At 33.5% G+C, this 26,531-nt stretch overlaps 2 protein-coding genes and 1 long non-coding RNA gene across 3 annotated transcripts; 2 read left to right on the top strand and 1 right to left on the bottom strand.

The window, feature by feature from the left end:
* Positions 1 to 7,747: 7,747 nt before the first annotated feature.
* Positions 7,748 to 9,398, top strand: LOC7461834 (transcription factor bHLH93). Its single transcript, XM_002302317.4, has 4 exons — positions 7,748 to 8,487; positions 8,575 to 8,742; positions 8,840 to 9,007; positions 9,099 to 9,398. The coding sequence occupies exons 1-4, from the start codon at positions 7,867 to 7,869 to the stop codon at positions 9,183 to 9,185; spliced, it is 1,044 nt and encodes a 347-aa protein (XP_002302353.1). The 5' UTR covers positions 7,748 to 7,866; the 3' UTR covers positions 9,186 to 9,398.
* Positions 9,399 to 9,748: 350 nt separating this feature from the next.
* On the bottom strand, positions 9,749 to 15,994 carry LOC112326470 (uncharacterized). Its single transcript, XR_002980046.2, has 2 exons — positions 14,831 to 15,994; positions 9,749 to 10,947 (listed from the first exon to the last, which is right to left on the bottom strand). It is a non-coding gene; the product is annotated as an uncharacterized LOC112326470 (long non-coding RNA).
* A 4,033-nt stretch (positions 15,995 to 20,027) lies between these two features.
* On the top strand, positions 20,028 to 21,314 carry LOC18096256 (uncharacterized protein At5g65660). Its single transcript, XM_006386380.3, has 2 exons — positions 20,028 to 20,596; positions 20,943 to 21,314. The coding sequence occupies exons 1-2, from the start codon at positions 20,384 to 20,386 to the stop codon at positions 21,099 to 21,101; spliced, it is 372 nt and encodes a 123-aa protein (XP_006386442.1). The 5' UTR covers positions 20,028 to 20,383; the 3' UTR covers positions 21,102 to 21,314.
* Positions 21,315 to 26,531: the final 5,217 nt, after the last annotated feature.

Here is a 26,531-nt window from a genome sequence, read left to right as displayed (position 1 = left end):
AAGATAACGTTATAAAAAAAATAAAAAAAAATTAGAAAGTCCAGTTTTCAACCAAGATAATGTTGAAAGATGAAGTAAAAAATAAATAATTAAAAAAAGACAAAAAAAAAAAAGAATCTAAGTCAACCTAGGCTAACTTGTTAAACCCACGTTTTGGGTCATGAGATTAGAATAATTCAAAAGAAAGTAAATTGAGAAAAAATACGAAGCTCAATTTCTAAACAACCTAATATTGAATTATAAAATTAAAAAAGAATTAAATAAAAAGGAAAAAGATTGAGTTGTTGGAGGGTAAAATTAAAAAAAGAAATATTCAATTTAAAAAAGATCCAAAAAAATAAAATGAGTTAACTTGGGTACACCTGTCAAACCTGCAATCCGAGTCATGAGATTAGGATAACCTATAAAAAGCAAATTGAAAAAAATATGAAGCCCAATTAAACAAACATTCAATTAAAAAAGAACAAAAAAATATAAACAAAGTCAACCTGCTAAACTCGCTACTTAGACCATCAGATCAGTACAAACTTATAGAAAGCAAATAAAAAAAAGTTTAATTTTTAAAACAATTAAATATTGAAGGATAAAATTGTAAAAAAAATAAAAAAAGGTTTTTGTTGTTAAAGTATGAAATTGAAAGGAAAAAAAAAAGAAAACATAAAACTCTATTTCAGTAAATAGTGTTTGTGATTATTATGATTATAATAATTTATTCAGATCCTTTCATGATTTTGTTAATTTTCATTTTCGTTTTTTAAACCTAATGAATGCATACCGCGAGTTAGGAAACTTACACTTGATTACCGCTGAAATTCACTATTTTAATTAATATCATGCTTAAATTTGGTATTTTATTCAAATGGAACTTAGGTTCAAATTCCGAAAGGGGTAATGGGTGAGGATTTGGGATTGGGAGGGCACCCACCACCACCCTCTATTATGCAGCCTCTGACCCATTGAGTTTCTTTGAGGGGGGGGAGCTTCAAAACTTGACAAGCATTAAATGGTATTTCTGAAAAGCAATCTGAAGAGCTTCAATCGTCATTTACGAAAAAAGTATATAAAAAAACACTACTGTATGTAACAATAAGGCAAGGGTCATGTTTGTTTCGCCATGATCCATGTACATTTCCAGTGAGGTACGTGAGGTCTGCGGTGCCGTATTGATTCGTGCAAGCCATGCAAGAGTAAAAGACAGAACAACCCCTGTTATTTCTCGTTTTCTTTCCTTTCATTGAAACAAAAGACAAGGGAACATTTGCTCCTCGGTAAAACTGTCGAAATATGCAGAATGTTGAGAGTTCCAAGGCCTGACGAATTAATTGAAGGCAGTATATATTGGACACGAATTCTTTGTGTCAATTGCTGTGCAATTTTCATTTTGCTATAATATACAGACCGATGACCTGTGAAATATTTTTTTTCATTGGGAGGATTCAAAGGAATCTGAGATTTAGATGGTGTATAACACTCCCGTAAGTTACATTTTTTAGTTTAATTTTTTTTTTGTGTTTTTTTTTATATTTTAATATGATAATATTAAAAATAAATTTTAAAAAAAAATACTCCGAGAAAAATCTCTGTCGAAACTCTCAATCAGCCATCTAATCCCGAGCCTGAGGTTATTAGCTCTCATTTTCCGGTTTTGCGATTGCACGCCGTTTGTTTTGGTTTGATTGACAAACCGACCCGACATCTAAAGCTGGTATTTCCGTACAGAGGACGCGTGGAGGGTTTGCATAAGCCACTTGTGAAAGGCACAACTCTCGTTCACATTCTCGAGGCCCAATAATGCAATGTTGTCCTCGAAGTTTGAACTTTGCTGATCGATTCTCTTCTTCCTGATTTGAGCCATTGACCATGTCGAAGTTCCACACGAACAAGTGACTCGGTCTGAAAACTGCTCCTAAAGCAGAATCTATTCGGAAGAGAGGAAATTGCCTTTTCATGAGTATGGCTAAGTTTTCAATGTAACTTTTCTTTATAAATGAAGTTATCAATAGTCATCTTCCACGTTTAATCATTTGGTACGTCGAATGACCACTAGGCCGCTAATAAAGAAATATATTCAGATTCTCCCAAGTCCTAATTATCCCAGCCTTGATCATAATTTCTTGTTTTCATCATGCGAAGGTGCTTTAGTCTTTACCTCTACCCCAGCTCCCCCCATCCCTAGCACAACTTCTATTTTCTTTACTTTTTTTTTTAGATAATTTTTAAAAATATTTTTCAAATGGAAAGATATTTAAATAATTTTTTAGTATATTTAGATGGTTTTGATATATTAATATTAAAAATAAAACAAATCATAAAAAAAAATATTTTAATTTATTTTTAAACGAAAAACTATATTAAAAAATATTTTACATCACAATCTCAAACATCTTTAATAAATAAAGTGAACCTCATGTGTTTGATTTACTTGACATCGAGTTGACGAACATGAAGCCTTGTCTAGCAATAGAAAAGCAAGCTCAAATACATTTTTCAAACATGTTTACAACCAAGAAATTTAATTGATGTTTTGGTTCTATTATCTATTATGAAATATCATACTATATATATGTCGTGGAGTTAATTTAACTATTCATATAAACAATGAACTAGGTTAATATATTTTGTTAATCATTTTATAACATTTTTGTCCTGTAATTTAATTGTCAAACGCGTGTTTTTAATTAGCCAAAGGTCACATGTTCAAGCTACGTTGACAACAATATTATTTTTTATACGACAAATGACTTTTCATTTGCATTTATTTTCAAGAAAAAAGGGAGAATATCATTCACTCAATTTTTTAATATAATGTACGACACATCATCCATCTGGAAAAACAACATGTTATCTTTTAGTATAGTTTCTCATCACCTTCGATGACCAAATAACTAGAATGTGTGTTTTTGGACCTTAAAAGCCTATTTTTTTATGCTTTCACAAAAAAAATACATGTAAAACTTCCTAGAAACTCTAATAATGACATTTTCAACATTAAACACTTTCTAATCAGTTTAAAAACTCAAAATTAAACCAAATCAAAATAAATTTATGGGTCCCGGTTTATTTTTTTTTTAGAACCACCTCAGTTGAACTCACTCTCTAAGACAAACTCATTGACACCAACATGAGCTTTTTTTGTGATTGGAATATGAGTGGTCGTTCAAATATTTCATCTCTCATTTTAATCCCTACACATATAGGAATTGAAACGTGATAAAAATGAAATTTTAGATCAAAATGAAAATACCTAATCTAATATGTATAATTTAAAACTACTATGATATTCAGACATATGAATTGTTAAACCAAAAAATAGTTATGTTTTTATTATTGGTGTTATTTTTTTGTCCTTTGTTCTTTCAAAAAAAATTTACCTACAAAATTGAATTTTATTTTGTAAAATACATCTTTAGCTGACTTTGAAATATTATATGATATATCGAATAAGCAGGAGAAAATAAATTAAAATAGATCCCAATACATTAAACCATGCCAGCATAACTTAAAAGGATGAAATGAGAAAGAAATTAATTTGAATGACCGAGGGGCAAAACAATAAAAATTCCATGGACTTAAAAAGAAAAAAAATAGCTATAAATAGTGACATGAACAGGTAAATATGAGATGATGAATAAAAGGTGGAAGTATGATAAAACACTCATCTATTTTATTTTATATGTGTGCGTGTGTGTTTTGTCTACAATGCAGTAAGACCTCGAGCCTCATTAACACACCCCAACAAGGAATAGTAATACCTTAACACATTCCAAGATAGCTTATCTCTTTTATGCCTTATAAGTTTCTCAAATACAGTTAGTGTGACTCATCTATTTAGATGTAGTTAGCTTATGCAGATGTAATACTTAAGGAATAATCTACTTGTGAGGCTATAAAGGAAACACTTATACCAAAACTTAAACACATGTAAAAAAACTTGTTATCTCTTACCCTCATTTCAAGGCACTCTTAGTTTTGTCTACAAATCCTCACTGTAATAAGAGGATTTAAGTTACATACCCCTTCTCTTATCGAGTATTGGCTTGTAGTCTCCTCTAGTTGATTCTCTAACTACCTAACCATAACAAAGTTTTAGTTCCTAGTTTTTGAGGTCCCCTTATCTATTTCACAATCTCTTTAAGCTCTCATTTAAAGAGCCTGTTAACCTTTGTTTCAACCATTATAAGCCTAGATCTAGACGTTCCTAAACTCCTCAACTTAGATCTAGATGTTCCTAGGTTCCTCTGCTTATGAAAGCCTCGAACCCATATGTTGGTCTACTACGATCAATAATTTCTTACACACCATAAGATCTCAAAGAAATGACAAGAATTTTTTAACCCTATCACGAATGCTCGGACGTATTACTAGCATGATAAATGAATACTAATGCCTTAAATATAGTCTTCGCTAATCAAACACGTCCCAAGTTTCAATTTCAATTAGAACTAGATAATTTTTTATGGTGTTTTTTTAGTAGTGTGATTGCATTATCCATATCTTGAAACTTAGACAAAAAGAAAAAATAAATTATACTTATAAAAATGATGAAAGAAAATTGTTTTAGGACTTATATTGGTTTAACCCTCGTTAATAAGGGGCTATATGTCTTTTCACCCACACATCATAAACCAAACACGTGGCATTTTCTTCTTAGATAATTTTAAATTTTAAAATGACTTAGGCTTTAGCCTTTTATTCACATGCTCTTGTTATGTCTCTTTGATTTTTTTTCATGTGTTATGTCATATCCACATATAGGAATATGAAGAAACAAGACCTAGAAACCAGGAACCAAACATCAGTACTTAAGTCTTCAAGTCGTTTCAATCATAAATATTTGGAGAGGCAACTAACATGCCTTAGCTTAACAATTTTAAACCCATGAGTGTGATGTTGGGCTTAAATAAGCCCCATATCCTTGCACACAAACTTGGGGTTGAGGATTCTACTGAATGAGTCTAAGAACACTCCTCGCTCGACCTCAAGTTAGATCCTGCACGAGATCCCTTTCTAAGAAGTTCGTTTAGCCTATCGATATAATCTTCTAAATGATTCATTTTAGACAAGTCCCTTAAAGTTGAGTTTAGTATCTTTATGCTCATAGATCATCCTGTCTAAGAACTCTAAGCCCCTGCATAATTCTAAGTCCTTGCATGGCTACCATTTTTTGTTAGATGCTCGAGGACCTCACCAAAGTGGGGCCTATTTGACGACTTTAAGGCACGTTTTGCCCAAGCCTCATCCACCAATCACGCATTTTTATACATAATATCGTAAACTTTCAAGATTAAGAAAATCATCTTACATGATTATTCCTAGAATAGAGCATGAAATCTTTTCATTATTTACCCTTATCCCAATGCAGGAAGGCGGAGGAAGATGTGTACATAAACCTCAAAAGAAGAGTATTAAAGAAGGGTGATTTTTCTGATGGCTACATTGATTACATATTGTTCCCTCGTGTATTTCTCTTATAAATGATTATTAATTTAAGTATTGAAGAGTTCTACTCCACAAATGATGGATCTAAATTTAACGAACCCAAAACCCAAAAAAAAAAACCCAAACTCAGGCATGGTAGTTTGAGCCCATGTCGAGCATACACCCAACATGCTGAACTTGACACCCCTAGCCTTGTTGGGCATGTTACCTAGCTGGTGTTAGGCGTGCACCCCAACTCCCATGTGAACTTGGGTTACCACGCCTGAGCCCAATATGATTGGGTTCAGACATCACATTTAGACCCGTTTTTCACTTTAAGCACTTTGGTTGAACCTAATACTCCCTTGACAATTTTTTTCACAACCCCAGGTGAGTCCTTTAATATTTTATTTGATTCAATACATATTATTTTGAGTAGAATACAACTCAAAATATCACAAAGATAAAATTATATTCCAGCCCCTTCTCTCCACAAAATGACAAAATTCATGGGTTATAAATACACCATGAATCCTTCAAACTTAAGGTTCACAATCTTTTCATTCTTATTACTTTCAGCATATATATTTTTAAAGTCTATCTCTCTAAAATATCATTATATTTTATCTCTTTATAAAGCTATTAGCTTATGCATCGAAGAGTTCTTATATCCATCAAAATGAGCTTTTTGCAAGTACCAATCATATTGGCCTACCATGCATTATTTGCTATCAACTTCCAACCACATAGACTTTTCATATCAAGTCATCAAACACCTTAACTAGAAATAATAGATTAGATTGCTTGTAATAAAAAATTAATTAATTATCAAACGGATTAATCTTATTCTTAACATATGAATTATGAGACTTAAAAAAAACTTATTTTGCAGATATTTCCAATTATCATTGCTAGCTATGCTTATCCATCAGCACCAGTAAAAGACTTGTATTTTTTAATGCGTACTCACTCAAGACCCGAGCGGGCTAGTGTCAGACTTTGTTATGTAGATTTCAAACCTATCAACCTGCCAGAAAAGGACCTGTTAATCTTTTGAAGCCCGAAACAGAGGCTTCATCACTGTCCATTGTAGGTAATGATCAATTCGTGCTTGTATGAGAAAGAGTCATAAAAAGACTCATTTTCTTCCAAATAAACCTATAATCTGTTTCATTTCAAACAAAGAAAATGGAAGTATCCCTTATCATTATAATTACCGAGAAGTCAACCTGTACCTTCACTTTGGATAATTCTAGCTCTAGCCTCATACATGAGTGGCCATTTGCCTTCAGAAGCGAATCATAGAGCTAATTAATTGATCATTTTCTATATTACTAACCATCGGAAAAAACGAGAATACAAACAACAGGAATAATAGTAAATAACAATGATGAGAAGCATTTTTGTCATCTTGGAAAATCAAGTAGCTAGGATAGGGGCACGAGACCTCTATTGATTATGGACAAGAGTGAAGAACCCAGCTGCATGCACAAATGCCCCTAACGGGGAATGCCAGTGCTCGTTGATCAGATCGATAATGCCAAAACAAACTTTGAAAATGTTATTACTAATAATAATGTCTGCATATTCTTGTATTCGCTAAGGTCATATACATCAGCCAAAAAGGGGCCTTTTAAGTAATGTTAAGTTGCATTATTTTATTCAGGGTATGAATTCTGATCAAGTAACACGAATATGTTTTCCATACTCCTCATGGCCTGCCTCATAGTAAATTCAGCTCATAGGTGTTATAAGAATGATTTCGGTATACAAGCCATCGTCTTTCTAATATAAAACTACTTCAGATTTCATAAATTGAATAATTTATTAGACGCAAAACTTCCAAGTCTAGGAACAGTGGAAAAGGGAAGAAGCAAAATTAAAGAAAAGGGGGCCTGCCAGCCTACCCCCATTGAAATTGTGAGCTAACCCAAAATTCTAGAGCCTGAGGCACAGGGGATGGGACCCAGCTTAGCAATTTTTTCAGGGAGAGGGAGAGGGAGAGGGAGAGGGACAAGGGTTTCTGTTGTATTCATGGCCAAATAATAGTATTACATAAGCTCAAACATACAAAGAACCTGTCAGCTGGTTTGTGACGTTTACTCCATCCTTTTCGGTTCAGACGGACATGGCGGGTCAAAGCTTTCAGGACAACAAAAATTTAATATTTAGTTTGTTTGATTTGAGATTTCGGTGAAAAAGACATAAAATCACCCCTATAGAGTGAGAGAGAAGGAAAAAGCAGATTCCATTTTAATCTTAGGCTCTTAGTGCTAATAAATACAACATAGTACATGCCATAATCCATATTTTAATCTTGTATAAAACATTTACTTGTATATATACACACACACTCCAACTTGATCAAGCTTCACATTATCAAGGTATTTATCATTTCCCAAGATAGACAGAGAGAGAGAGAGAGAGAGAATTATTGTTGTTAGAGCAATGGAAATTAATGGACATGATTTCTTAGAGGAGTTAATAGCTCTAAGTAGGGAATCTTGGCAACCCACTCCAAATTATCCATCAGAAATGAATGAGCTTTTCTCTGGTAGCTTTAACCATGGTTGCTTTGAAGAAATCCCAGCTACACTCCCACAAACTTCTTTCTGTCCTGAAGGATTAATTTCATCTCCTCTTAAACAAGACTTCAACAACTACTACTTTAATGAAGTCTTCTGCCCATTTGGTGATGAGTTCTCAGCACCACAGTTCACAGATGAGTTCTCTTCAGCCCCACAATTCACCGATTCTTCCTATAACACGCTTGACACACCACCATTTCCTGTTCAAGACGATACTCCAATGTCCATGATGGAAGATGAGGAGCTGGGTCTGCTTGCTAATGATCAACAGAATTTGCAGATGCAGGGTACTTGCAAAGTTGAGCCCATTCAGTCGCCGGAGGTGTCGGCTTTCAATGCTGGTATCTGTCCAGAAAGAAAGATTAGAGGCAAGAAGATGGAGGGGCAACCATCAAAGAACCTAATGGCCGAGAGAAGGCGAAGAAAGAGGTTAAATGACCGGCTTTCAATGCTAAGATCAATTGTTCCTAAAATCAGCAAGGTAAAGATTGATTCAATTAGTGACTGTGTGAAAAATTCATGTTCATTTAAAGGCTAATTTGGTTGTTTCAATGCAATTTTTCAATAGATGGACAGAACATCAATACTTGGAGACACAATAGATTATATGAAGGAACTATTGGAGAGAATCAACAGCTTGCAACAAGAGATTGAAGTGGGTTCAGAGGAGTTGAAGATGATTAGCATTTTCAAGGACACAAAACCTAATGAAATTGTTGTGAGAAATTCACCGAAGGTATGCACTCTGCGGCCTGCACTAATCCATGTATAAGACTCCCAATAAAAGGCTGAGCATCGCTGAACAGACATTTCTTTCAATATTTGCCTTGCAGTTTGAAGTGGAAAGAAGAAATGAGGATACAAGGATTGATATTTGCTGTGCAACAAAGCCAGGGTTATTGCTATCATCAGTAACAACATTAGAAACATTAGGCCTTGAGATTCAGCAGTGTGTGATTAGTTGTTTCAATGACTTTACAATGCAAGCTTCTTGCTCAGAGGTACAAATTCAATTCGTTGCTATATGGGTTAATTCTTCTTTTGTAAGATTAAGAAGTAGCTAATTTGTATTCTTTCTTGTGATGATAACAGGAATTGGAGCAGAGAACACTAATAAGTTCTGAACACATAAAACAGGCCTTGTTTAAAAATGCAGGATATGGAGGGAGATGCCTGTAGACAGTAAAGGAGTAGAAAAAGGAGGAAATTGCAGTGAAGTCTTTTAAGAGACATTTTCAAATCTCTTTTATTTCGAAGAGGATTTCAAGTGAGGGAGTTGTTAACTTCACTTTTTAAAATAAGTTGCGTCTGCTCATCAGAGCTATGCATTATCTACTTCAATGTGAGATCTTTATTAATCCAATTGCTTTAATATCATGAGATTGTTATTTCTTTTCTCTCTCTTTTGTGTGTGTGTTGTGTGTGTGTGTGTGTGGGATTCAGAGCTTATCAGTAATTGGAAGCTTACGCAAGTAAGGATTTCTTCTTGCCGATTTCTATTTTGTGGATGTGGAATTTCCCAGCAGTTATAGTGATATAACGTATCACTGTGAGTGTTTGCTAATAATGTATGGAATATGCAGTTGCCGCCCCCCGAATCTTCTGTGAATGAATTTAGGATGAAGCAATCACTTGGAAATGGGATTTTCCAACACAAAGTATAAGATGATTGCAATCTTTTTGCCTTGTTTTTTCCAAACATGCCTGTAACCCTACTTGATTACTTATCTAGTGCTAGAATATTAACTAACAACTTTCCATCTTAGATAAAACAGAAGACTCGTATGCAAGCTAGGATAATTTCCAGGATTTTCAGAATTTATCATTCAAAACAGAATTCAGATGTTACAATTAGAGAACAGCATGTGCACTGAAGTAATCTGTTCCCAACTTTATCAGCATGTTATACTTGGTAGTTTGTAGATTACAGAGATAGAACAAGAATAGAATAAAATCCAAAGGGATCTTGATTAGTATTGCTGAGCAGATTTCTCGGGTACCTGTAACCAATTCGGGGAGGAAGTATAGGCCAAGACAACCGACTCTAAGATTCTACATTTTCATCACCAATAGCTGATAAGACACATTGCAATCAAACTCATTTATAAAGACAGTTTGATTAAATTCAAATGTGTGTTGTGGAAGCTTAAACTTTATCTCCAAAGTGCACCAAAAAAGAGGACCATCTACAAATGGAACTAAATTATGCAATTAGTAGGCCATCATAAAGCTTATTGATGTGCCATTGCCATATAAAATAGATTCTGACAATATAATAAACTTGCCTTTTCTCCTATTTCGTAAAATCAGTTTGTCTTGTCCTCCCATACTTTTAGCTGGTTTATGCTCTCATGAGGGATATATATCTGATTGACCCCAAACATGGCCATGGACTCGCTGTGCCGACTTTAACTGTTGAAGATTCTTTGAAATGACCCGGGAAATGGCCCGACTTTTTCAGTGAAGCCCCAATGATGAATCTCTGTGCTGCATAAAGTCCCTCGCAGCAAGAAGAAACTGAGACAATTCCCAACAGAAGAAGGAAGATGCTGGGATATTTCCATGCAAAGAGCAATAAATACATGTACCTCTTACATATCTGTATTCTTGGTTTATTAGATCATGTTCAGGATTGAAAAAGATGATTCAACCTGACATGCATATCATAAATCTCATGAACTAGACACTGTAGGCTTGTCCTGGACACCATGTCGAACCATGTGCATTCCATAAAGAACCAGGTGAGTTTCATTGGTGACTAGTCGCTATATTGAAGTAACAATATAAAGCTTATCTTTTGTTAATGGAGATCTTTCCTTGCTAGAGGACACATAAGAAAGGGGTCTCTTTAGTCCTAAGAAACCAATGGTCAAGATCTCCAACCATACTTTGCTCCCCTATTGGATGCTGCAGTGGTGCCTTTTCCAAAGCCAGGCTGAAACTTTACATGTTGCAAGAGATAACGACGTAATTTCGGACCTTTAAGAATCTTTAGGGGGCAAACAAATAAAAATAAAAACATTGTTTTCTAGTGTGACGTACAGTTTTTACATGACTCTCAGACACCACATTTAGCGGTGATAGAGTTTATCGATTCCTAAAGTTTTTTACATTAGAGAAAAAAACTAGAGTTTTCAAGCATTAAGATTAATTCCCTTTATTGTAAAGAAAATTACAAACAAAACTTTGATGTATTCTTAAAGGCCTTCGTACCATCAATTCTCTTCTAGTTTGTTTAAATACAAAAAAAAAATCCCGATTAAATTTAAATTATAAAACTACATAAAAAAAAGAATTAAAAAGCACAAGAAGACAAATAAATAAAATTATGAAACAATAGCTTACGAGACTAATTTAGACCTGAAAACAAAAATAGTTGTAAACTAATTGCCCCTATATAGTTAGGTCTTTAGAATAATCTGTTTAAATTTAAATTCGATCCAACAATCAAATAAAAAATTATACTTATTTATATTAAACTACGCACTGAACTTGTTCGAAACTTCTCAAAACCTAGAAAATCTTGACAATTAAGAAAGTAACATAATAAAAATAGTTTTTCCAAGAATAATGAAGACAATGTCCCATCCCCTTGTGAAAAATTCATCCTTGATTTAACTGTAAAAAAATTAACTCTTTCATCCCAAAAAATAGATACTTCTAATATAGTGTTGTTATCAATTTATGCACGAGATAGCTCACTCCCAATATCTTAAATACTATTTTAGCAAATATATTTTTATATATTTTTTATTAATCTACGCAAAACTTCTTAAAAATCAAAATGTCAAGGTTATATTTAAACATCTTTTAAGATGATGGCAACTTTAATTTATGTGTATGGGCATCCTTAACAACAATGTCTTAACTAGTATTTGTATTGGTAATTTTAGGAGATTGATCCAACCTCTTAAGAATATGTTTGATTTGGATGACACATCCACACTTCAATCCTCTTTGACATCAATTTCAATCTCTTGAGCAATTAACAAATTGTTAAGACTTTTTATCTACTGGTTTAATCTCAATATATTCACTAACTTTAATTTGTTCCTCAAATCTCATCCTTTATGTGTTTTGGTTTTTCAACATGTTTAGTGACTTCAAGTTGTCCCTTTAGAGTTTTGTTACCTTTACCAACATCTTATCTAGTAAGAGGTTGCTACGAAGTTTAAATTGTCTTTTTCCTTGTCAATAACACTAAATTTACTCACTTTGCTCTACAACATCCTAAAAGAATTGAATCTTTCACTATTGGCAGCCTTTTTTTTTCATTAGTATCTCGACCTTTAATGTTATATTACTTGCCTCGGTAAGTGTAAATAGCATATGTACTCACATCCTTTCTCGGATTGCTAGCTTTATCCCCCTAAAAAATCTCACTACCTACTATATTCATCTCCTGAAGTCAATTATGTTATGCTAGCCTTTGAAACTTGGTGTTTTATTTGTTGATGGATTTATTTCTTTACGATCAACCTTGATACCGTTTAAATAAATATTGTTTGTAATCAGAAGGAATGAACCTTTTTCTGAATTATCTACCTCACATATATATCCATGACATAATAGGTTGTCTTTCCTCTCTCTAGCTTAAACAAGACAAGTTTTTGTCATCTTCTTTTCTATAATACTCACATATTTTATAACCCTATCACATTCAATGATCCAATCAAGAAACTTTCTTATGTTCATATATCAATTGATGGTATGGGTTTTTACTTTTATCTAGAATTTGTTCATTTGTTATCTCTTGTGATGTGGTGATTTGTCATGATCTGCCAAACCCCCATGATCCCTATAAACCTCGTCTTTACCAACACCCTCCACATAGAAAATGGTTGTCTAGGTGGATCTTTATAAATAGGTTTGGGGTTAGGCGTGCTCTAAAGTAACTCTTTAAACATGTTCTTCTACTCTTCGTGATCCCCTTTTTGTGTCTCCCACTAGCCAAATTAGATGTTCCAAACTATTTGACATTGCTATCATTTCTTACTCTTAATGATCTAGCTTCTATGATTGGGTTATTTTCGCTGCCTCTTGAGCCCTTCACAACTTTAATCTTTCTCAATCTGGTCAAACTTTAGTTTAATACAACTATTAGATAAAATATCATGTCTGTTTTTATTGGACTGTATGTTGAACTCTTTTGAAAATAATCAACATCTAAAAAATCTTAACAATTAAGAAAATAAAATAATAAAAGTAATTGTGCCAAAAAAAATGAAGATAGTGTGACTAAAAAAATAAAGGCGTGATTTCGAAAACCATCAATCTTGACAATAAGCAAAATGAAACGAAGATAATTATTTTCTTAAGAATAAAATTGCAAAATATTATTGCCTATCCCGTGAGTGAAATTAAGTGTTCCATTTTTTCTTGAAAGAGAACATGGAGATTTGGTGAAATCTAATGATTTGTATGAAGGGAGGCTATCTTGTATGCCAATTCTCCAAATGCTAATTTAGCTTTTGCCTGTGACTTTGTCTTACCTCTATTTTTCTGAAACCACTACAATGAGGAAATTTAATAAGAAAACCAGGTCAAGTGAAATGAAGCACAGGCCTAACATTTAAGCAGATGTTGATCTCACTACAAATCAAAAAAGTCAACCAAGGGTAAAAAAAAATTACAAGTCCAATGACATTTTGGTTGTTTTACTATACTTAAATAATATATATATACTCTCGATTAATTTTTTAATGACTCATGGGTCCTCTGAAAAAACATAAATACCTCAAACATTAGGGCATTTGATATTTTAAGGAAGGGAAAAGACATTATTGCACTGTTCTAGTGAACACTACAAATGAGTCTATGCCTACAATGTTTTTCAATGCATAATCAGGTTTTGTTAATAAGAATTGTTACATCCGGATATTGCGGCGACCAATTAAAATTTATTGATTGGAAAAAGAACAGTATCTAACATCTTATTTTTTTGGAGGAAATGTCTAGTTTAATGAGTCGTCATCTAGTATTAGGTCACTAGAAATCTTATTTTATAGTACGGGATTAGTTACACGAAAGCGAAGATGCTATCACCCGTTAAGCGTCCTACCTGAGGCAGACTGTATTGTTCGTTTTGTCTAAAATAGCTAAGAATTTGTTTTTTTTATTTATTATTCTTCCTATCATGTTTCTGACTTTGGCGTTAGTGAACAGTTCCTGCGAATATTTCTAACTTTGATGTTGGTAAATATTGCACAAACTCAAAAAATATGCGATATTCCTAACTCTGACGTCAGTGAATAAGTTCATAAAAATTAGAATTTTTAATGAAGAAGAAATAATTTTTCTGTGCCAATTTTTTTGTTTACCCTTTTTTCTATTATTTGTTCTTTTTAGATGAAAAAAAATTGCACAACGAATTTGCATTTAACAGTAATGATCCATAAGTTGAGCATTTAGTAGAAAAGTACAAAATACAAAGAAAAAAATAAAACGAAGCGCGAAGGGCCCACAAATAAATCAACGAAGATCTTCAAGTATTTCTGGAATTTTCTAATATATAAAAGAGACTCATTTAGTCAAATATCAAAATAAAAAAAAAATAAAATACATAGAAAAAACATAAGGATATGTTTTGCCGAACACACCCTTAGCAAACAGCAATTTGAGCTGGCTGGCCTGAGACCCAGATCCAGCCCACTCTTTTTTTACTGAGCATGGTCTAGCCCAGCCATACAGGCTGGGCCAGATCCAGCCAGCCCGTCCCGGTTACTGGTTCAGACCAGTAACCTGTTGATTCTGTCTCTGCAGTTCACGCACGCTTGCTACACCAAAGAGTGAATTAAATTTGCCAGGAGGGAAAGAGTGCTTACCTGGTTTTTTTCGCGGACGTCTTGGACGAAGAATCGGCAGGCGCTTGTCGCGGGTGAAGCCTCTGTCTTTGGCTTCCTTTTGTTCTCTCCGTTCCTGCTCCTCTAGTCACTTCTCTCTCAGTCTCTTTTCTATTTCGCTTTCTTCTTCCTCTGTTTTTTTTTGTTCTCTCTTCTTCCTCTGGATTCGTTGCGTCCTCTGCCTTTTATAGGCTTTTCTTGCGCAAAACTGATCCTTATCTTCCCCCGGACACTGATCTTCATGTGGACATAGAACTTGAGACTCCGTGTTTTGGTTGGATTGGGACACCAACAGTCCTGCCATTGCTGGACTGTTGTTGGTGGTTTCCTCCACGCCTCAATAGCTTGTTATGGCGGCGAAGGAAACGGCAACGAACTGAGAAACTGTTGATGGAAGTCGTGGGACGCCCGGCCTCAATATTTCCTATTCTCTTTTTTTGGGCTGGGTCCAGCTCAGCCCGTTCGGGCTAGGTTAGACTCAGCGGCCCAGCCCGGTCACTGGCCCAAGCCAGTGACCCTGCTGGCCATGGTCAGCAGGCGTGCGTGAAATGTTCACGCACGCTTGCTACAAGAGATGGTTAATTAAAATTCAAGGTAACAGTGCCAAGTGAATTGAATTGAGAGCGGGGGAAGAAAGAAGTCTTACCTGTGGGACGTTCTGGACGAAGACGCTGCGGGCTTTTGCTGGGATTCTGAAATTCCCACCTCTCTTCTTCTGCCCTGTCGTATTTCTTTTCTGTTCTTTTTATTTTCTGTGTTTTCCTCTTCGTCCCCTTCTCTTTCTACTGGTTTTTTTCGTGTTCTCTCCCCTCTCTGTATCTTCTCTGTGTTTTCTCCTCTCGTTCGTCCCTCAGTTTTTTTTGCTTTTCCGTTCTCTCTGTCCTCTGGTTTCTGGTCTCCTGTTCTCGTGTTTGTTCCTTCTCTTTCGTCTCTCTCTTCTGGTTCTTTTTTTTTTCCCTTCTCGATGTTCGTGGCCCTTCCTCTGGCTTTTATAAAGCCAGAGGATGCCATGCGGTCGCCTCTAGATAATGAGGCGACCTTGTAGGACTTTTATTGTAGGAGTACCGGCCGGCGACGCATCGTGGGGGCGAGCTGGCAGGCGAGGCGTCCGCTTTTCTTCCTGGCCTGATGAGACGAAGAAAATGAATAGTGTTCTTTGAAACGGTGCCGTTTCGTTCATTAACTGATATGGCGAATTTCAATTGCCCCCCTGAATGTCTGATGTTTTGCAATTGGACCCTTATTCATGGAAAACCTACTTTTTTTAAGTTTGCCCCTGCATCAATTGCAATTAGAATCCTGTATTTTAGCGTTATTTACAAAAAAAAAGTCATTGGTTTCTGATTTATTCAATTTAATCCTTAGCTAACTCTTCAACTTTTAATTTTTTTAAAATTACCCCTGGAAAAGTCAATTAAACTACCTATAGTATCACCGGCTATTCACTTTGGTCCTTGTACTTTAACTTCTTGCAAATTTGATCCACATCAGCTCCAAACTTTGATATTTTTTAAATTAAACTCCTGATTTCATTAATTAAATTAATTACAGGCCTAGAGCCCTGGGCCTTCAAGCCCCAGCTCCCTAGAAATCCTTAAATTTATCAATGTTTCAATTAAGCTCCTGATTCATTAATTGAACTAAACTAAAGTTTAATTAAGTTCTCAAACTTATTAATACTTTTAAGTTTTTATCAATTGACTCTCACGTTTATAATTCAATCCTTATTAACCTTTAAATTTTTAATTTGTGTTCTCTTAAACCAATTCTTAAATTAATTTTTATTCATTTATTTTTTTGTTAATTTTTTTTTAGATTTAAAAATTAGGTTAGGACACATCACAATCATATTTTTCTCTTACTTTAGCATATTAAAAAGGGAGGCTATAAATACACCATATTACATAATCAAGCATTAAATCCATAAGTTCAAATGTCAATAAAGCGCATGAAATAGATGTATGAAATGGTTGCACCAGAAGATGAAACACAGCCTAGAAAGTTAGAAACCGGTTAGGTCACTCCAAGTGGATGGCTCGACTGGATCCTCCTTTTCCTCCTCATCACTCTCTGAATTAATTGCAGCATTTAGACCATCACCTAGTGGAAAGTCTCTCACGACATGCCTTTGATGGGCACAAAACATTCATGCTTGCAGATCCTAGGTCTGCTCTTCTTGCCTGTAATAGCATAGGAATATTTTATGAATGGTTTAAAATTGTGTACTGTTTTGTGTGCCAAAACAGTAAAAGCAAGGGAAAAATCGGATGTCTATACGATGTAACAGTTCTTTTTTAATCATAACCAAACAGTTGGGTTTCTAGTCAAACCCAATCATATGGGAGTGATAAAAATGTTTATAGTATTCAAAAAAATAATCAGTAACATTATATTAGATATTTTTTTAATTAATTTAAAAAAGATATACATAAAAAAAGAGAAAATAAAATCCATGGCACATAATTTTTTTATCATATTTGTATGTATTTTTTTTAAAAAAATAGATCCAATATATAATTAATAAGATATCATTAATTATTACCAAAAAGCCTTAAAGTTTCTCACTCGTGGCTCAAAAATTTTAAAAACTCTTATAATCTATAAATCAAGCCTGGGGTGTGGAAGGTTTTGATCCTTTTGTTCCGGAAGGAATAGCCTCTCATCATATTGCAACAGGAATATTGGGTATATTAGCGGGTCTATTCCACCTTAGTATCCGCTCGCCCCTACATCTATACAAAGAATTATCTTCAGATGAAGATAAAACTCGAGAATAAGCCTTTTCACATGTCAAAACATGAAAGATATTTTGAATCTTTTTTTTTATATATCTATTATTTGTTAGAAAAGAAAAAAGAGAACGAATTTTTCTATTATTAAATTCAATATAATATTAAATAAAAAATTTAAAATGAAACGAAAGTCTTTTCATCACAACTATTAATCTTATATATATTTTTTTTTTTGATGTACTCATTGTTAAATTGGAAACCATTGGAGAGTTTACATACGTGCATTTAAAAAATGCAAATGAGAACAATCGTGCTATAAACTGTGGGTTTGTCTTTATTTTGTCAGAGAGCAATATCTGTGTCAAAAAGAATTCGGAGTACATGGCGTTATAGTACCTGTAGAAGATCCAAACCAACTGACATCCATTGGATCTTTCCACCGGCAATATTTTAAATCTGTGTTAGGTTATTAATCATAGCACTTCCCACTTTGAGTTGAAAGTGGAATCAGCAGCCGCTTGTTGATGGATATACGATGCTGGAATTGACTAAGACCTAATATTTGCAAAAGACTATTGATATTCAAAGGATCAGTTATTAAATAAGATTAGGAATTATGATCATCGTGAATCTTTTGAGATAAAAAGCACGAAGCAAACTGCACCATCTCCTATCCGAAATCAACCAGTGGCAGACCATTAATGCTCCTAAAGATGATCCAAGACTAAAAAATCATGTTGGCGAGATTAACTCCACGTATATGATTATGTGGATTCATAAGGTAAATAACTATTAAGTGAGATTCTAAGATATAATTTATATTATTTTGTAATATATTTCTTAAATGAAGTTGAAACTTGTATAGGTTCACGCTAATTTATAATTAATTTTTATCACATAAATAGGGATGGTGAAATTTAAATTCGTGATTGTTTGGTCATCAAGACTCTGATATTATATCAAACAATCATCTTAATCCAATAACTTAATCTATTAAATAAAATTTCAAAATATAATTTATATTATTTTCTAACTTACACAGTTATATCAATCCTAAAAGTTATAATTTAACCACGAGAACTCAAACATAACTGTCTGGGCCTTGCAATTCCTCGGGGAAGATCATGCTTATGTACAAGGTAATCTTACCACTCTCTTTTTTTTTTTTTTTAATGTGGGTGTTCGGGCCAGTTTGCGCGCACCTCGACTAATCCCAATGACCCTGAAGTTAATGACCATGTAAGCCTCTAGTGGCCATCATATGAGCAACCACAGGGCTCGAACCTGAGACCACAGAGAGAGCAAACCTCTTGGTCCCAAACTCTTACCACTGGGTCACCACCTTGTAATAATAATACATGATTCGAGAGGTGGCTGTAAGATTCAGTCCCTTGAAAGAGCTTTATAGTCATATTTATATATTAACGAAATAATTTAATTTAAAAATTTAAATTATTAAGGAAGATATTATGATATAATATATATTATTTTTTAACAAATCTCTTCAAGTGAAAGCTCTTTAAACTTAAAATTTAAACAGACTTATATTATTTTATATTTAATTTTTATTAAATAAATAAGAATAATAAAATTCAAACTCGTGACTATTTATCATCAAGATTTTAATATTATATTAAATAATTAATTCAATTTAAAATTTAAAATTATAGAATAAAATTTTAAAATATTATCTATATTATTTTTTAATATTATAATTTCATGACAAGATAAGAGCAGAAAAGAGACAGTAACCCCACCCCAGGTTCACAGAAGTCACAGCATATCAGGAGTACTTGAAGAATTTTGCAACACCTAACCATGTAGCTGGTAGCTGGTGGTAGGGCATGTAAAAGTACAGTGCGGTTAGGTCACAAACTGTTTTACACGTAAGCAGAAGGATGGCAGAGGAAAATTGATTGATTGGGTGTGTTCCACCCAGATCCATTTGTGGTCATGAACCCGTACATTTCTACCGCCCCTTCTGGTGATGTGAAACGAGCGGCACTGTTTCTTATTTTTCTAATGTTTTCCATTCACGCAGCCTACTAAAACTTAACGCAAATTTCAAATCTGAAAGCGAAGGACACCACCGAGCACATGGCATCTGGGTCTGAATTCCTTATGATACGTAACTTTGCCTGGCCCTTTTCAATCAATTAAGCAACCCAGCTCTGTAAGATTATTGATCCATTGTCTGAAAATCGTCGATTGAAGGTTTTTTTCAAGGTTGTCTTTTTCGTTTTAACAGCGCTTAAATATAATAAAGGTTGTTTTTTTTTTTTAATATAATTAAATAATATATTTTATTTTTTAAAATTTATTTTTAATAATAACTTATCAAAACAATTTAAAAATATTAAGCTAAATATTTTAAAAATGAGATATATACATAGTTCTCTTGATTTCTCATATAAAGCTATTTTTTTTGTAAACGAGATATCTACAGATAGATAGTGACAACATTTCAATCCTCATCCCTCTCTTCCGCTGCTGCTGCTGCTCTGCTTCTGCTAATTATATAGATTAACACTCTGCACTTAGCAAGCGGCCCCGCGCCTCTCTTTCTTTCTTGAAATTTCTGTGTAAAGAAGCAATAAATAGAGACAACAACTTGGAATAGCCAAGCAATGTAGGACCCTCCACTTCCGTACTGAAGGGTGTACCAAAAATGTACCCAAACCCACTAGATGAACAACTCAGATCTCCATAAATTGGCACCACCAACCTCAGTGCCCCTATTGTTATGCCCTTCTAGTTCTCTTGCATGAGAAGATAAAAAATAGAGATTTAGCAAAAATCATCAATGGAGGAGGGAGATACAAATCGACCATCACTAGGGTTCCCGGTAGGTTTAGTTCTTCTATTGTTTATGTTGTTTATCATGAGTGGCCTGTTCAGTTGCTGCCTCCACTGGGAAAAGGTACTTTCCCTACTTGGAGTTTCAAGCGAGGACAATCATTCCCACATCGAAGAAGATGTAGAACATTTGCCCCAGAAATCTTCACCCCCTCATGTGGTATATCTCTCTTTCTCTCTCGCATGTCGATGTTTTTTTCTTGAATTAATTTTTTATATTTAATTTCTGTGGAAGGAAAGAGATAGAAAAGAAAAAGAAGAGACAAGATTAAAAACTAAACAAGGGGAATTCTTGTACATGATCTTATCTTCCCATATATGTAAAGCATCTCAGGGGATCTAATAACATCATCTTTTTTTTTGGGGTGTTGATTAATTGATGAGAATATTATTTTTTGACAAGGAGAAAAGGAAATCTCAGGTTTCTTTTGATGATAACATGATCATATCGTTGCTTAATTTTGAAGTACTGAAGTGCTCATGTATGTATTTGAACATTCAAACAGAAGTTGAAGAGAAATCAAGGCCAGAGCCTTCCAGTTTTGATGCCAGGGGATCAAGTTCCAAAGTTTATAGCAATGGCATGTCCATGTGAGCCTCCGCGAACTGAGAAGATAACAGTGCAAATTCAGAAGCCACCTTCTTTTCCAGTACCTTTTTACTGATTAATGACTTCACAGTACTGCGCGATCATTTTGTGTGTGTGTGTATAATAGACAGACTAGGATGTATCAATTAATTAGTTCAAATTTCTTATTTTTTGGCTATTCCTCTTACTTGAAATCATGCACTAACAAGTGCTGACATGTTTTCGAGATGGTTTTTACTTTTGGATTGAAAAGAGTAAATTGGCAAATCAATGCTACAAAGGTTACAAAGATTTTGAACTAGAACAAAAGAACTCAAAAAATATGAGACGTGCAGGTTGCCCAATGATGAATTAGCATAAATTAGGTGTTGGTTTGTAATTATATTAAGATCATTTTCAATTATGATTAGCAAATTGTTAGTTGAATCAACGATAAAGAATGAACAGAATTTCTGGACTTTTTTTTTAAGCCCCAAGTTCTCTTTTCAGTGATGCTTTTGGGAGATGATAAAGCTCTCAGTTTTTTAAGGAAGAGTAAAGTCGAACCAAGCAAGAGCGAGAATGGTATCTTGGCACCTTTATTTTACCAACTAGAAGTAGCACCATTCATATTTTGAGCAAAATCCATGCTTTCCTCCACGTTCTTTGTGCTGATAGATTCTCCAGTTTGCAATGAATGCACTCTGGTTTCTCTTAAACTTGTGTACGGGCCTGGCTTTAACGAGCAATGGGAATCCAGAGGAGATAGAAGGCCCACGCATATCTAATCCCTTCCATCGTGCGCTCTAGGTAATGGAATGTCTAAAGGACAGCATGTATTTAATTAATTAATCGACAACCATTTGTCAACCAATAAATATAAAAATAAAAGGTGTTAATACCTTTATTCGACTTGTCATGTTATGTAATGAGTTGGATAATATTTTTTAATTCAAAAAAATAAATATGTAGGTATAGTAACATCAAATACAAAAATATAACTATAAATTAAAAAGTTGATATTTACATGTAATAAAATAAAACAAAAATTATATGTATTAATAAAAATATATATCTTAAGTTAATTATTAATGTGATAGAAAAATAAAACAATGTTAAAATTACTATAGTGAATTCCATTTTTATTTTTAGTTTTTGGATGATAATTTTACCCAAAAAAAAATTAATACTTAGCATGATCAACAAAACAATCGCCTACTAAAACTTCAAATTCTCTGCAGGCTTGTTTTATGGTTGAGATAAAATCGTGAAAAAAAAAATCTATAGATCGCTACCTTTCTAACAAGTCTAGCTGCTCTTAAGTTGTCTCCTCAAACTTTGAAGGCTTTAATTGGGTAAACGAGGAATACTTCATCCACAAAAGAATTTCAACTCGGAGTACATTCCAGGTTACATGGGAAAGTAGGCAAAGCATCTCCAGAACTATGAACACATGAGCCGCAGTTCCCTTCTCAGAATGCATGGCTGTGGGCTGAATAATCACATTGAATCCAGTACCAGGAGGCAGTTCTTTAGCCAGTCTTTTGGGATCTGCTCTGCAGCATTCATGAACGCTCGCTCAGCGAGTGCACAAAGTAACTGTCTCCACCACAAAAAGAAAAAAAGAAAAAAGATAAATAGAGAGGGAGAGAGGATATTAATGAAAAAAAAATTCTTTAAAAAAAAAAAGGCTCGGTGTTGTCATGTCGAGTTGGCTAGGCCAACCAGCCTTATAAAAGAGGAAATCCAGGTGATTGGGCCTAGAAAGTTAGGATTGGACGCCTGATTTTCTTATATTTTTTTCAAAAAGAAAGAGTGAAAGATATGTCCTTCTTTCATAAATAGAAAGGATGAGATGTTGTCCACTCCACTTGAGTAGACAACATGTCATTTATTGGGATATCTTTCTATTTATTATAATATTTTTAGAGTTAAAGTGAGTGATGCCGCAGGTATGTTTTTAAATTTTTGAAAAAAAAAATATATTTTTTAACCAAAACCTCTCTTTTGTTATTCGTTTATTTTAATTAAGTTTTAGTGGAAATATGTTTTTTTTTATCAGAAGTGCGGTTTTATAAATAAATAAAAATTATCATGAGTTGTAAAAAGATTTTAAACCGATAAAAAATATTTTAATTATTTTTATATGATTGTATAAAAAATAAAAAACGAATACAAAAAGTTATTAATAGTGTGTGTGTTCTCATTGAATATTCGTGTAATTTTTAAAAAAAAAACTTGTGAATTATTAGTTTCATATATATAATAATAATAATAAAAGGAAAATATTACTGTAAAGAACTAAACTTTTCTTTAAAAACATGGCATGATAAAATAATTTTTACAAATTGTTGTAATTATTGCCCATGTGTGCTGTTAAGATGGCCCAGGTGCAAGTCAATTTTAGAGCCCAAGCCTAAAAAATCTTATTTTAAAGATAGTCAACGATGCATGGTCTGTTTAGGCCAATGACCTGTCTACTAATGCAACACTTTTTGATCATTGGAGATGGATGAAAAAAATCAAAATCTCAGTTTTTTTATCCCAAAAATTATAATTTTAACCTTTTTCCAATCAAAACATGAAAAAAAAAATTATGAACCTTCAAAACTCATTTCAAATAACGAAACACAATTAATTTTTATAGACACTTAAAATTAAATCAAACAAATATTTGGAACACTGGTATATTTTATTTTATTTTTTTGCATCGGTGAAGGTAGAAATTGCCTTTATTGAGTAATTGTATTACAAATGAATTTATAAACATTAAAATCATAGTTAATGCTGTTAAAATTTGATCACTTGAAAGTTTTCTCTATCATCTTTTTTTTAATGACTTTTTCTCTCTTTCCTCGACAACTAGGAATTGAAATGCAAAATACATCAGATTTTATGATTGAAATATGAATGAAAGAAAAGGGTTTTTTTTTTAATATTAGTCCATGTTCTTATTTTTTTTTATTTCACCCTATAATTGCATATGGTAATGTGAATATTTAATGTAATGTGAGAGTTATTTTTGTCACAATACATATGTAAGATCATACAATGCAAAAATAAAACATAACACATAAAATCATGACAACATGACTCAAAAAGACTAAAACAAAAAAAAAATTAATAATTTACATTGATATTTAACCAATTTAAAGTTCTAGTTAAATTTTTGCAAATTAACAAAAGCTTATTAGGAGGGCATTTTTACTTTAACTTATGAGTAAAATCAATATTCACTGAAACAGTGATTTAATGGTTTTATCGATTCACTAAAAAAACTTAACACTGTTAATAAAGGGTATTTTAGTCTGTTTACAAGGTCCATTAGTTATTATCAAATTAATTGGAGGGAAAACAAGTCTTTTTCCATTTCAATTGCATAATGAAACGACTAAAGTACCATTGGAATAAAAAAGTTAAACTAAAGTCAAGGGATATTTTTGTATTTTTACAATGATTTCACGCAATTATCATGTTAGATGAAGGACACCTTGTCATTTCAACATGCGTATAAAATAATAAACATATATAAAGCACAATGATATGACTAGAATGCCATTGCATTGTGTCATTAAAAGTGTTTTTATGCCTTTTACTTGTCGGTGCAGAGCGTGTTTCTGATAGTTATCTAGTTTATTGCTGAAAGGCCTTTCTTTCTCTCTCTTTTTTTCCCGTCTTTTCTCTCTGCTCCTCAAGAAACTACAGTTTAACCCTCTTTGTTGGTGGTATTTCAACTTCAATCGTTATTCTTTTGATTTCTAAACATCTTGTAGAAGTTTGATCTTCATTATTTTGTATTTTTTTGTTCTTTTACTAAATTAATTTTTTCAATTGCACTCTTCAAATATTAAATATAAAATTTATTTTATTTTTTTAATTTTTATCCTCATTCTTTTAATTGTTATTTTTTAAATATTTTTTTTATAATTTTTTTTTCAATGTCGTCTTTCAATATGTGATTAATTGAGAATTGAATTTCAAAGTTTTTCCATACCTAATAGATTATAAATTGAGATATTTTGTTTGTTTTTTTTAAATATATTTTTTTATCAAGTTATTCTAATTACTTTTTTTTTTAATATGATCTATCCACTGTGGTATTTTTTTCATCTAATAATAAAACCAGTTTACTAAATCTAATCAGGTCTATGACTTAAATTAAGCCCTTTTTTTTTTACACATTTATGATAGCTAAACATCAATTTTTATGTTAAAAAACAATTCAACCACGCAACTAAGTACACTCACCGAGGCCAGTTACGTTCTAATTAACTGAACACGCCCAAACTCAGATCGGAGCGGGGTTGAGCTAGAGCTCAAAGTCCATTTCCTGCCCAAAAGACGCAAATTCAGTTCGAACTATAAACCAAACAGAGTTTAGCATTTGCACTTGGCTTGCCTTGTAATTGTGTAACTTTGGGTTTCGGGCAGGAAATGGACTATAAATAAGTCTTGAAAATGTGTTTCAGTTCAAGACATATTCACATCATGTTTTCTTTTCCTATTTTTATCTTGGAGCGGCTTTGTTTCACCAAGACCGAACCCTTCATCGTTCGGTGGACAGACCTTTCTTACCAAGCGTGTCGTGCAAAATGCGACAGTGTCATATTAGGGTTTGACAGTGGCATCAAAGGGATTGACTGGGAATTTTGGCATCTATCTCAGCCGTACAGAAACAAGCATCCAAAGCTGGTTCGACCACGAATTCCTGCTGTACATATACGGGAAGTTCGAGCAAAAGAGAGAAAGCTCGTGATGGATGATGAACTGCCTTTCAAAATATTCAATTTCAATGTTCAAATTGCAACCACCATGCGTTGAAACTCGCAAAAAGAAAACGTCTCCTGCTATAAAGTCCGTCAAAGTTGTGGTAGAACTACACAACAATACTAATAATTTACAACGTAGTTTTCAGGATCTCATAATTCACTCGTGTGCATGCTCGGATGACAGAGACCTCTACATAACTCATCGCTCGCTTTATCGTTTCTAGCCAGGCATGTCACATTCGACTCTACATTATTTTGGTCTATCCTTCACATGCTTTGTTGTTAGAGTGTCAGGTTTTCATTGAAAAAACCAAGCTAAATTAAAGAAGAATTTATCAAGAAAGAAGCATTTAATGTGATGGCAATCTTGCCCTCCTTGGCAATCATGGCGAGACCGCACGTGAAGTTCCAGTATTTGACCATTGACTATGTATATGGTCTTGAAAATTGAGGCCCGCAAGACTTGAAAAAAGGCCCAACATCGTGGTGGTCTCTCTCAAGTTTTAAAGGTCACCATGGCCCACTTTTGACTTGAAAATTGTAACCTGCTGAAATGCAAGTTCACTTGACGAGTACTTGATGCTACAGATAGAGTTTTTACCTTAAAAGCCAAGAGGACTTACGTAATGGAGCCCGAAGCGGTGACAGCATCCCGCACTATCTGTTTTCATGGAGTACATTTTACCATGATTTATAGAGTAACGCTAACAATGGCAACGGTGGTAATTTCTAGTAATTTTCAGGTCATTGATTCAATC

The sequence above is a fragment of the Populus trichocarpa genome, chromosome 2 (genome assembly GCF_000002775.5).
Source record: "Populus trichocarpa isolate Nisqually-1 chromosome 2, P.trichocarpa_v4.1, whole genome shotgun sequence".
Taxonomy (NCBI): Eukaryota; Viridiplantae; Streptophyta; class Magnoliopsida; order Malpighiales; family Salicaceae; genus Populus; species Populus trichocarpa.
Note: the sequence above shows the minus strand (reverse complement) of the source record. Positions and strands in the feature narration are given on the sequence as shown.

Bases quoted from the DNA above. Each gene is read 5' to 3' on its own strand.
- LOC18096256 (XM_006386380.3), top strand. From the start codon at position 20,384: ATGGAGGAGGGAGATACAAATCGACCATCACTAGGGTTCCCGGTAGGT. The intron at 20,597-20,942 runs GTATATCTCTCT...ACATTCAAACAG, and splicing joins AATCTTCACCCCCTCATGTG to AAGTTGAAGAGAAATCAAGG.
- LOC7461834 (XM_002302317.4), top strand. From the start codon at position 7,867: ATGGAAATTAATGGACATGATTTCTTAGAGGAGTTAATAGCTCTAAGT. The intron at 8,488-8,574 runs GTAAAGATTGAT...ATTTTTCAATAG, and splicing joins TTGTTCCTAAAATCAGCAAG to ATGGACAGAACATCAATACT. The intron at 8,743-8,839 runs GTATGCACTCTG...TTTGCCTTGCAG, and splicing joins TTGTGAGAAATTCACCGAAG to TTTGAAGTGGAAAGAAGAAA.